General features: G+C 49.8%; 1 protein-coding gene across 2 annotated transcripts in view; it reads right to left on the bottom strand.

Moving 5' to 3' along the window:
• The window catches only part of LOC122923865 (beta-1,4-galactosyltransferase 3-like), a 59,392-nt gene that overhangs the window by 16,974 nt on the left and 29,636 nt on the right, over positions 1 to 12,782 (bottom strand). The window contains exons 1-3 of one of the 2 annotated variants that reach the window (XM_044274706.1): positions 11,187 to 11,325; positions 10,466 to 11,090; positions 1,340 to 1,575 (exon numbers count right to left, since the gene is read on the bottom strand). In XM_044274706.1, coding sequence (XP_044130641.1) covers positions 1,340 to 1,575; positions 10,466 to 10,730 — 501 coding nt within the window. In that variant the 5' untranslated portion in view covers positions 10,731 to 11,090; positions 11,187 to 11,325. Of the gene's footprint in view, positions 1 to 1,339; positions 1,576 to 10,465; positions 11,091 to 11,186; positions 11,326 to 12,782 lie in introns of those variants that run through there. The other variant, XM_044274704.1, reaches the window with a different exon arrangement.

Raw genomic sequence — 12,782 nt, 5'->3', positions numbered from 1 at the left:
GGACCCCTCCAGCGTCACATGGTCAAAGCTGGCCATACACATAGGGTTAACCTACACATTTCATCAGGACCAGCCGAGCATGTACGCGGGTGTCCAGACTCTGACTGCAGATGTCCGGGCAAAGGTGGGGCGGGCTGCTGGATGTCAACATGCCCAATCCATTTCTTCTTCTTTTTTCCCCCTATTTATCTGGGACTTTGATGTCATATCTTAAAGGGGTTCTCCGGGCTCTTAATACTGACTGCCTATCCCCAGGATAGGTCATCAGTATCAGATCGGAGGCGGTCCGACACCTGCCACCCCCACTGATCAGCTGTATGAAGGTAAGGCGCGTGGGGTGTCTGTGCCATCTCCCTTCTTGCTTGCTACGGCTTTGCCGTGTGCCGGGCCCCCGCCGATCTGATTATCCTGGGGATAGGTACTCAATATTAAAAGCCCGGACAACTCCTTTAAAATATGGCATCAAAGTCAGATAGCTGGGGGTCTCAGAGGTGGTACCCACACTTATCACTAAAACGGGCCCCCTGAAAGTGAAGGAGAGCTGACTGCGCATGCGCACTGACCATTCATTTCTATTGGAATTCCCCACCAAAAAGCAGAGCAAGAACTCCTCTATTTTCGGAAATCCTATAGAAATGAATGGAGGAGGCACCTCTCATGCGTGCTGCACTCTCCGCTCTCTTCAGGGGTCCCGTTCTGGAGATATAAGGTGCAGGTCCTGGGACCACAACCCATCACTAGGATATGCCTCCAATAAGTCCCTTTAAAGGGGTTGTCTTAAATTCAGAAGCCATCAATATCTGACTTTTGGGCGGTCCGACTGCAGGGACCCCCACTAATCAATGTGGCGGCCTCTTCCTTGGTCTGCGACGTCACGCCCTCCAGTCATTCTGCAGGTCGGTCTCGTTCAAGGGAATGGAACTAGCCGCAATACCAGGCACAGCCACTATTCCACAGGAGGCGCTGCACTTGCTGATCAGCAGGGGGTGCTGTGATTTGGCCCCCCACACCTGAGGATAGGTCCTCATTGGCCTTTTCAGGAAGATGAGCCTCCATCAGAGGTGTCCGGCGGCAGGTTCCTTCCCTCTCCCTACTGAGGACACATGCACACTCAGCCGGGCATGCAGGTACGTCATACATTCTTTTTGTATACCACTCTAAGGGGATTTTGGGGAACGTGTTTGGATCCCTCTGCTCAGGGTGCAAACCCCCCCCCATTAGCACAGAGGACTGCAGTTGCGCTCCTTGGCCTCACATATCAGGGAATCGCTTGTCTAGCAATTCCCTCCTCGGCTCCTCTTCCGATTTCTCGGCGGGGGCCCCAGTATTCGGATCTCACCTGATGGATGATGTAGATCCCGTAGTTGAGCTGCTGCCGCTGCAGGAACGGGTGCAGGTGATACAGGAGATATTTAAGGTGCTGTTCCCGGTTGCGGTGAGGGATGATGATGGCGGTCTTATGTCTAGACTCGCAGTCGGGTGGCTTGTACCGACCTCCTTTGGTCACATACGGATTCTTCTGGACCACGTCTTCCAGTGACAAGATCTCCGGTAACTGGACCCGGATAGGTCCTCCTGGAAGCAAGAAGAGAAGGTCAATATTATATATGGCAGGAGGGGGGGGGGGGTACCATGAGGGGGACGGGGGGCTTCACAACCAAGCGGCGAGATCACGACAGACCATTTCCAGTTCTGCTTCAATATTAAACATCATTTGACATTCTACACAGCTTGGGTCGTGTCATGGCTTCTCTGTCCTCTAGTCACTTCCAAAGCTGCATTCAAAACTCTGCTGCCATGGAGTGGCTTACTTTGGGCTCATGAGGTAATGCACTTTAGTGTATTTCGGATGTGGGTCTAGTGGTACAGTGTCAAAGGCAGAATTTCAAAAGCTGCTTTGGTAGCGACAGGAGGATAAGCAATGACGCAACAGTTCATGGAAACACATTGAGTGCTATTTATGAGCCAAACACGAGCTCCAGAGCGGAACTCTCTCCTCTGCCAAGACAAAGGGGTCGCCTGCCAGCTGTAATCTACAAGTTATCACCCCCCCCCCCCCCCCATCACAGGCCTAGAAATGTGCTATCCTAGGTTACAAGTCCAGTCACCTGCAGAGCTGCACCCACAGTTCTGCTGGTTTCCACCAGGATCATTACTGCACAGGCATCATGGACGTGTGATCCTAAAATAGTGACCCTGTGATGCAACCCTACAGCTCCAACCGAGCAAAGCACGGCAGCAGGTAGGGGACTACAATCCCCAGTCAGATCATGATGAGAGGTGGGGTTTCTCAACCGTTAAGGCTACACTCAGCAGTGAAAAAAATAAATAAATAAAAATAGCCATAATTAAAAATAATAAACTGACAAACTGTCAGTTTATCAGGACTATTTTTCAACTATTTTCTGTCAGTCTGTTTTTAATGGTCCTTTTGCAACTGTTTTTTTTATACCCAACCCCGCATTATGAATGCCTCCCTTAGTGGCCCCCAGCATTATGAATGCCTCCCTTAGTGGCCCCCAGCATTATGAATGCCTCCCTTAGTGGCCCCCAGCATTATGAATGCCTCCCTTAGTGGCCCCCAGCATTATGAATGCCTCCCTTAGTGGCCCCCAGCATTATGAATGCCTCCCTTAGTGGCCCCCAGCATTATGAATGCCTCCCTTAGTGGCCCCCAGCATTATGAATGCCTCCCTTAGTGGCCCCCAGCATTATGAATGCCTCCCTTAGTGGCCCCCAGCATTATGAATGCCTCCCTTAGTGGCCCCCAGCATTATGAATGCCTCCCTTAGTGGCCCCCAGCATTATGAATGCCTCCCTTAGTCATAGAAAACGGATCCGTCCCCATTGACTTGCATTGTGCGTCAGGACGGATCCGTTTGGCTCAGTTTCGTCAGACGGGTACAACGCTGCAGGCAGCCTCCAGAGCGCAATGGAGACGGAACGGAGGCAAACGGATGCATTCTGAGCGGATCCTTTTCCATTCAGAATGCATTAGGGCAAAACTGATCCGTTCTGGACCGCGTGTGAGAGCCCTGAACGGATCTCACAAACGGAAAGCCTTACAAAGAAATAGGGATGAATAATTTCTCCATTACCGAGAGCTCTGACGGGGAGGACAAACAGAAATCTTATCACAAAGCTACGACAAACAACCCTGAATATCCTACAGGAGCACAGGCCATTGTGCAATGTGAGGCCAACCCGTCCTTAAATAGGGAGCAGCTGCCAAAAGAGGCCATCATCTATTAAAGGGCCCCTCCACACCAACGATATCATCACTAGGCACTATGGGGAAAGGCATGGCGTAACTACCGCCAGCTCCTTCCCTCCGATGACTGCCCAATCCTGTCCGACAGTCTGGGTACAATGGATAATAATGTCACACTCCAGAGCTGCACTCACTATTCTGCTGGTGCAGTCACTGTGTACATACATTACATCACGTATCCTGTACTGATCCTGAGTGACATCCTGTATTATACTCCAGAGCTGCACTCACTATTCTGCTGGTGCAGTCACTGTGTACATACATTACTTATCCTGTACTGATCCTGAGTGACATCCTGTATTATACTCCAGAGCTGCACTCACTATTCTGCTGGTGCAGTCACTGTGTACATACATTACTTATCCTGTACTGATCCTGAGTGACATCCTGTATTATACTCCAGAGCTGCACTCACTATTCTGCTGGTGCAGTCACTGTGTACATACATTACTTATCCTGTACTGATCCTGAGTTACATCCTGTATTATACTCCAGAGCTGCACTCACTATTCTGCTGGTGCAGTCACTGTGTACATACATACATTACTTATCCTGTACTGATCCTGAGTTACATCCTGTATTATACTCCAGAGCTGCACTCACTATTCTGCTGGTGCAGTCACTGTGCACATACATTACATTACTTATCCTGAGTTACATCCTGTATTATACTTCAGAGCTGCACTCACTATTCTGCTGGTGCAGTCACTGTGTACATACATTACTTATCCTGTACTGATCCTGAGTTACATTCTGTATTATACTCCAGAGCTGCACTCACTATTCTGCTGGTGCAGTCACTGTACATATAAATAAACCCCTTATGTTAGTGCCAGACCTGACCCCCGGTGCGCCGCTCAGCACTAGTCTGGTGGAGCACCTCTGATCTAGACCTCGTTACCACCGTCAGGGTGCGGGCACACCCCCGCCTGCTGGCACTGGGGCTGCATACCCATGGGGCACGACCTCTGAGGCGGTGTCGTGTGCAGACAATAACTCCAGACACCAAGGAACATCTGCAAATATTTGAGCAGACTGGGGGAGGGGGGGGGGGGGGGGGAACGTCTCGAGACAATGCTGAGGATGGTGACGTCACTTGTGAACCGATTAAGGCAGGGGCTTGGGAAAGTCCTAGGACTGTACATGGACTGACATCAGGCCACCACTGATGAACGCCCCCCACCCATTGCTGTCACCATGGGACCAGCAGAGCCTCTGCAGAGTATCGCCCAGGCAGCGATCATCTGCAGATCTGGGCAGGGACGTGGTTGGAGGTTGCATTACTAGTTCTGCTCCCACCAGCAGGACACCAGTCTGCAGCTGTGTAATATACTTGGCGTCTCCATTCCTTGCCGTGTGCAAGACCTCTGCTTGCTCTCAGCAACAAGCAACACTGTCATTCACATCCAGAGGCTAAACGCCTATACACACTTAAGCTTCTCACAGCTGAGGGTTCGTCACCACTGTATCCAGCCCACACAATCCTCTGTAAGAAACATAGCAGCAATCTCTCTCCTTGTCAGCTACAATGTATCGGTGCAAGAAACAATGTGTCCGTGTTCCAGTCACTGACAGCAAGCTGTGAAGAAACGAACCACAAAAGAGGCACAGTTACTATTGCTGCCTCCCCAGAAATCGGACGTAGGTCGCGCCTTCTTTTGACACAAATCAATGGAGGCAAATTTACACAAAGGGCAGATGGCGGCTCCCTCCCTCTGGAAAAGGGGATGGGGGGGGGGGGCGTGCGCCAAAGTGAAGGAGAGTGCGCTGCGCATGCGTGGCGTGCTCTCCATTCATCAGTATGGGAGATCCGAAAATTGGCAGGGGAGCGCGCACTGCTATTTTACGGAAGTCCCATATATCAGTAAATGGAGACCTCACTGCGCATGCACAGCCGCGGCCCCCGTCACCGGTATGGGACTGCTGGAAATAGCCAAATCGTTTGGAACTCCGACCGCAGTAAATGGAGGGTGGCCATGCACGCGCGTCTGCTCTCCATTCATTTCGAGGGCTCCATTATGGAAACGGGACCCGCATCTATCCTAGCGATTTGCCATCAATGCCCACGGTGGGCCAATCCCTTTAAGATCAGCTGCTGTCTGCCTCGGGGACCCCCATCGATCCTGCGGATGAAGAGGGCACGGCGCTTACTCAGAGCAGCGTCCCCTTCCCCCTGCAGTGCGGCGTCTCCAGTGAACGGAGCTGGGCTACTGTATGGACAGGCGACGTGGCGCTGTGCAGGAAAATCAGCGCTGTGGCCCCTTCATGGCCATCCGCGCTGCATCCACACTTTTTGCAGGCCCATTGTGTTCCACGAGTTCCGGTCCGCATATCTTTTTGTACAATCGGCATACGGATGCGAAAAATCACGCGTGTGCTTTCCGCACTTGGAAGTTTGTTCTGCAAAAAGACAGAGCGTGTCCGAAACATGGGGACTATAGACCCATCGAAATCAATGGGCCTGCTGGAAAAATTTTTTATTTTTTTTTAAATGCAGCAGCATAAAGATGGATCTGCGATTTTCGGACCACAAAATGAATACGGTCGTGTGCATGAGGCCTAAGTGGGGGTCCCAGAAGCCGGACCCCACCGATCACAGTGTAATAGCAGCACCCACTTGTGATATACCGTCACTTACTAAGAGAGGAACACCCCTTTAAGTGAAGGGGACGGCAGCACGCAGTAATCTCGAGATAACGGGCGTTATCTCTGTGACCGCTCCGAAGGTAAATAACGTGAATTACAGGAGGTTTGGAAATATACAGGGGTGGGTGTGTGTGGGGGGGGGGGGGTTCGATAAAAACCAACCAACTCAGCCTGAAGCTGACAGCAAGAGCTGCTGACCCCCTCCACACCCCAAAATACACAAAGGTGCAAGCGAAAGACGGAAGAAATGGAATATCAGCCGCTCCAACCACAATCTTTGAAGTGCGCACAATACAAGGGAATGGCACCCTGCTAAACAAACAAGCATCCCAGCGTCACAAAACCATCGCTGATGAGTCATGCCTGGGGTGAACTACACCTCCCAGCATGCCGGCCGTAACATAAGCAACAGTAACCTAATAAACTAATCTAAAAAAGCCTGGATTGATGCAGCTCGGACCTGGGCAGAACAAGTCGGAGCAGCCAGGAGCCATTCTAATTGGCGGAGGTCCTTAAAGGGGTTCTCCGGGAATTAGGAATCTGAAACTATGTCAATATTACTTTATTATAAATATGTTCCCAAATGCCTTGTATTAGTTATAATGACTCGTTTTGTCTGGGGAGCAATCATCAGGGGAAACAAAATGGCCGCCGTCCTATTGGTTCACACAAAACCTGTCCTGATCACCCAGCAGGACAAGTTACTTCCGAGCACTGAGGTAAAGAGCTGCCTCATCCTCCTCTCTGCTTGTCAGGGGTTAGGATCCTGAATACAGATGATAAGAACTTTAGCTGAATCTCTGTAGGAATGGAGGAGACCTGAAGTACAGAGAGGACGGACTGTGGGAATGGAGACTGTACCTCATGAACTCCATTCCTGCAGAGATTCAGCTGATGACCATATTAAATCGTACTCCGGACCCTAACCCCTGACAAGCAGAGAGGAGGATGAGGCAGCTCTTTACCTCAGTGCTCGGAAGTAAATTGTCCTGCTGGGGGATTAGGACAGGTTTTGTGTGCACTGATAGGACGGCGGCCATTTTGCTTCCCCTGATGATTGCTCCCCAGACAAAAGGAGTAATTATAACTAATGAAAGGTATTTGGGAACATATTTATAATAAAGCAATATTTAAGTATTTTCATGCAGTAAAAAAACAAATGGAAAAGTGCAAGGTCCTGAAGGGGTTAAAGTGACTGGCTTGTCTTTAGTGTCAGTCTGGGGATATTCAAAGTCCTTCTCTTATTCATCCGTTTCTTAGTCTAATCTGTTCCTCGGAAAGCTGGGTGACAATCAAAATGGCCGCCATTCTGTGTTTTTCTCCGTTTTTTGAACGAAGGCTTAATCCATATCAAATATTACCCTTTTCAGCTTTCTAATGCTCATGTTCCCTCCTTTGCCAAGATCTCTGCTTAGTGTCTGAACAGCAACCTTCTACACTCCGCCTACCGCTGAGGGTTTGTTACAGTTGCAGCTAGTGTATGCCATCTTCTGTGAGCTGCACAGTCTAGACCAGAGGGACACACTGCGACACACTATCAGGAGAGAAGAAAGGTCTGCGCTACCGGTGTGACAACCCTTCAGCTGTGAGACGTGTAAGGGTTTGGACACTCATCAATCTTGGTCGCGCGGTGTAGCAGTGCTGGCATAGATATAAATGGGGTTGCAGCGCAACTTGCACATTTGCTGCCAGCCCAGAATTGCAAATTCTTTTTTGCAATTCTGGGGTCGAGGTCACACCATTCATTTCTACGCCAGCACTACTACACTGCGCAACAACGGAGTGTGGCCGAACGCTTAGGTGCATACCGGTTTATAGCTTCTGGAGGCAAGCAGTTGAGGTTCTCGGGTTTACATGAAGCAATTTGTATACATATTCATAAAATTTTATAGGCCCGCTCCCCACGTCAAGGTAGCCTCTGCTTAGACTAAAGTACCTGTCAGTAGAGGCCACCTTGACGTGGCGAGCGGACCTATGCATTATGACCTAAACCTATACGAAAAGCCTGGTGCACTGTTCACACACAGCGCTGAGAGGCGGCGGATCAGTGCACGATCTCATTTCTTCCCAGTTTACGGCTCAGGAACCCTTCGGTGCTTCAAGAGGCCACGAGTAGTCAGCTGAGGACAAGGTCATGGCCAGTCACGGGCAGGATCAGGACCTGCTGAATAACACCCACCTCAGTGCTATTTAACCCCTGAGTAGTCACAGGAAAAACTCTCCTGGAAATGACACTTCTATTTACTTATTTTTAACCCCTTAGTGACATCACTAATTTTAGCTACAAAAGGGGTCATCCGGTGGAGAGTCTTACAAGAACTGCTTTATGATGATTTATTATTATTATTTTTTTAACCTTACAGATCGAGGGCTGCGCTCCCCCGGTCTAATTATGTTGCGGGCGCTTCCGGAATCACGAGACGTACATGGCACACGTGATCCTGGCCCGGTTTGAACCCATGATGTATGGGTTGCGCAGACAGCTCACAGGACCAGAGGCTGCCTGCTGCTCGACTCGGGTCCCTCCATGTAAAACCTCTGCTTGGAGGCTGCTGCAGCCAATCGCTGGATGCTGCGGTGATCTGGCCCCCTGGTGTCACGTGGTCATTTGATGCAAGCGGAAGATTTACATGGATGGACCCAAGACAAGCAGCTGAGGTCGGGGGGAGTGAACGAGCCTGGACCCAGCAATTTCCACACCATTTTTGGGATGCATTTATTCGGTGTATGTAACGTGAAATCCAAAACTCCAGGGAATCGGCAAGTTGCCAAAATTCGAACTTCACTTTATCCTAGAGCACCTTCAACAAAATTACACTCTTATGCGTTTCACGTGCACCCTGAACGTGTCCCAAGATAAAATGCGCTTTGAATTTTGGCGAGGTGCCGGATGCCCATGGTTTCGGGTGAGCCAATCCCGCTGCTCGTTATATAGATGGACTTCACTGTGCGGTCAGCCCGACGCGGCCACTTATTTCGTTACGTTCTACCATTTGCCCAATAAAATGATTTGTTGTTCTATCGCCGCATACAAGACCCGGCAATTTTTAGGTTTCTGTAACTGTTTGAGGGCGTTTTTTTTTTTGCGGAACGATCTGTAGCTTTCGTTGCTTTTTAGTAGGCGAGAACAGTTCTGGTATTTTACGTTTGTAGTATTCTTTCTTACTGCGGTTTCTGTGACCAATAAATAACGTTAGTAAAGTTTAAAGTATGGGTCTTATCTAGTTTGGGCAACTTTCCCAACAAAAGACACTGGCCAAGTTTATGGGAGTTTTAAAAAAAAAGCGTAGTTTCGGGGGCGTGGCTTAACATGGGGCGTTTATTTGACGCCAATGGCTTTACTCATTTTTTTGTGACTTAGAAAATAAAATGCAACAAAAACTGATGAATTGGCCTCAGGTGTGAACAGGTGTACTGAATGAGCAGCAAAGCCAGGACAGATCCATCCCCTCCCCCTATTTCACTGCTGCCCCTGAACAGCGCAGCCCTATGCAGGAGCCCAGTTTGCCCTGCAAAACGAACTGAAAATATATTTTATATTTTCTCCCACATTTTCATATTTCAGAAACATCCAAAGATTAAATTGTTGTATAAAAGAAACGTTTTGCAAATTTCAAAACAGACGTTGTGATTCGGTTCCTCTCCGAATTCCGCTTGCTGTCAGTAATGGAGAAAAATTATTGTTCCTGGCCAGATGCTGACGTCACACTTCTCACAGCTGAGGGTTTGTGACAATAGTTTCTGGTGTCCACAATCTTCTGGGAGGTCTACACATCTCTCACTTCTTCTGATGCTCTGCTACAATGTATTAGCGTAGAGCCCAGTTTTTTTTATGGTCTACAATAGTAACAAACATTCAGCTGTGAAAAGTATTAGTTCAACACATTTAAAAAAAGGGTTGCGGTTCTGAATATTTATCATATAGCAACTTTCGGGGCTCCAACTGTGGTGAAACTACGACTCCCAGCAGGCACACTTGCTTAACTGTTCTTGGAACAACAATAGAAGTGAAGGGAGTATGCTGGGAGCGGTGTTGTCAGAGGGTGTTGACCCCCTAGGATAGGATACGCCATAAATGTCCGATAGGAGTCGGTCCAAGTTTTGGGGCTCTCCCCTATCTATCTCAAGAACTTGCGCCTTTGAGAATGGAGAGGAAGCCGCGGGAGTGGGTCCCAGAGGTGGAACCTGCACCTATCGGAAATTATAGCCTGCTCGAAGATCTGCCATTATATGTCCAGATAAGACCACCACTTTAACCTCTCGATACAGACAAGACCACAGTGAAGCGGCGAGTTTGCTACATCATCAGCACAAATCTCCCGCCTGTTTGCTACAATGGACAGCACAGGTAGGATCACTACAGATGGAACCTCCAACGTCTGAGGAGATAGCACATGCTGTATGTAACTCAGTGCTATCCCTCAGCTTATTACGAAGCGTTCGGGGAGGGCCTCACGATGCGACCGCTAGTGAGGGCTACCCGCGCCCCTATAACACTGACACGGAATTCTGTCTCAGAAGTGATACGTTGGCCGGTTGACCACTTACCTATGAAAGGAGAAGTCTCGGGGCAGTAGGGCAGCCGATCTTCTCGCACGGGCGGCTTGGCTATCAAACTGAGATTGCCGTAAACGTCCCCCGGCAATGAGAGGTTCTGGGGGTTCAGGAGCGCTAGAGAGTGGGGTCCATTCTTATATAATATACCAAAAAAATAGGCCACCCGCCTACGGTAACCTTCTCTGTACAGCAGGGCCATAACCACCAGCTGGACGCAGAGGAACACCAGCAAGTACCTGCCTTTGGCGATGGCCATGGTTTTTAGAGAAGTGGAAAAAAAACAAAAATTAAAATCAACCTCCACGTGTCTCCTGCACGTTAAGGTTCAGATAGCGGCAAGTTTCTACTCGTCTTCGGATCCAGTAGGATAACAAGATGTGTCATCTCTTCTCCGCAGGCTGCATCACGCCGAGACGGGAAAGCTTCAAAAAGGAATTCAACACGGCGGAGCGGAGGAGAAGACTCTGCAGAAAACTTCTTAAGATTGTAAAAAATATATAATGCACAGTCGGGGGGAGGTAAGGCACATGAGCTGCGTTCCTTTCTTTGGAGACAGCTGCCGTTTCACCGGGATCCTGGGTAGCATCGGCAGAGGAACATGTTCAGACGTTGGCTCCTGCAAAAGATAAAAAACATGAATGCCCGTTAGATGGTGGTCACGACAGCCCGACGCGTTCTGAGCAGGAGGGGGGAGACGGACGCCCAGAATCACCTGAAGCGGTGTGGACTGCAGCCTCCACACGGCCGGCTCCCTCCTGCTAGCTGAGCTTGTGGCACTCGTTACCAAATGAAGCTCAGAACAAGAGCAGGAGGAGGAGGTGGAGGAGGAGGAGGTGGAGTGCTGCTGCTGCCGCTGCTCTCAGCAATTAGACAACTAGTCCCATGAATTAAGGGAGAGGGGAGGGAGTCGAAGAACAAAAGCAAACTCTGGCAGTGAAGAGGCAAAGAAAGCAGTCCAAGTACAAAGAAGGAGCCCGGCTAACGCATTTCACACCTCACAGCTTCTTAAAGGGCATAAGGATCGAGATCATATCAAGCACACAAAGTCCATCAAGTCCAACCAAGGGATAGGTGGGGACGTGACCTTCAGAAAAGGGGAGCGAGACCCAGACTTCAGCTCTATAATTTGCGGCCTGGCCGCAGGGAAGCAGATTCATTGAAATGGAATGGATCAGTGTGCAATCCGCATAAAATGCGGATCGGACACGGACCAGAAATATGGTCGTGTGCATGAGGCCTTAAAGGGGTATTCCCATCACAGCCAATGGGGGCATAGCATTAGGATATGCCCCTATTGTCTGATAAGTGCGGGTCCGAGAACAGGGAGAGCAGGTTTTCCGGGGTCCGGCCACCGCCAATCGCTCCTTCATACAAGTGAATGGGAGCGCACCGCGCTGGTGCGGCCACCGCTCCCATTCGTTTCTATGGGGCTGACAGAAATAGCCGAGCCAGCGCTCCGCCACCTCTCTCTGTTCCGTTCTCGGGACCCGCACCTATCAGACAATGGGGGCATATCCTAGCGATGTGCCCCCATTGTCCGTGATGGGGAATACCCCTTTAACGTTCTCCACACCAGACCAGAGGGAGAAGCTGGTGAGGAGCGAGGCTCAGCGTGCCGCTCTGCAGGACGGATCTGCATGTCGTCATTAGAATTCCACCTCCGAGAATTTATCTCCAGAGCACAAGCAAGAAAACATTCCCTGCGGGTGTATTCGCACCTGGCGGATACAGGCGGAGAACCCAACCCGATGAAGATTATTTTTTTTCTCATCTACTCAAAAAATCTGTGCGGAAAACCAGTATGGTGAAATCCGCAACCCGCGTAATGGGCAACAGATTTTTTTTTTCTCCTTCCTTCCTATTTAGGCTTTAAAGGCTTGGACCTTTTTTTTTCGTGTTGTGTTTTTATCTTGTTACTTTTGTACAGGTTTTATTTTCTGCAAAAATCCGCCATACCCAGAGCATGCCCCCGACCCAAACCCAATGTGAGAAATGTATCAGTTCACGCCATCCTAAAGCCGCAGATAAAAGCGTGTGCCAAAGGGGGGGCTGCTCTCGCCAGGTATGAAAAAGACAGAAGTGGGCGGAGTTAGCAAAAAAATAAAAAAAGAAAGGGTGTGGCCCGCAGCTTCCCAATGGATCCCATTTGCCTATAGGGCTGGTCCACGACCATCACTTCTCACCTGTCCACGGGAACGGTGAGGAAGATGTGATAAAGTGGGGTCCCCTGTGTGAATGGAGCTGTAGTGCGCAGCCATGATCGCCGCTCCATTTACGCTCTGTGCGACTTCAGAGGCCGGCGCCGTCA

The sequence above is a fragment of the Bufo gargarizans genome, unplaced genomic scaffold (assembly GCF_014858855.1).
Source record: "Bufo gargarizans isolate SCDJY-AF-19 unplaced genomic scaffold, ASM1485885v1 original_scaffold_2016_pilon, whole genome shotgun sequence".
In the NCBI taxonomy this organism is placed as follows: Eukaryota; Metazoa; Chordata; class Amphibia; order Anura; family Bufonidae; genus Bufo; species Bufo gargarizans.
Note: the sequence above shows the minus strand (reverse complement) of the source record. Positions and strands in the feature narration are given on the sequence as shown.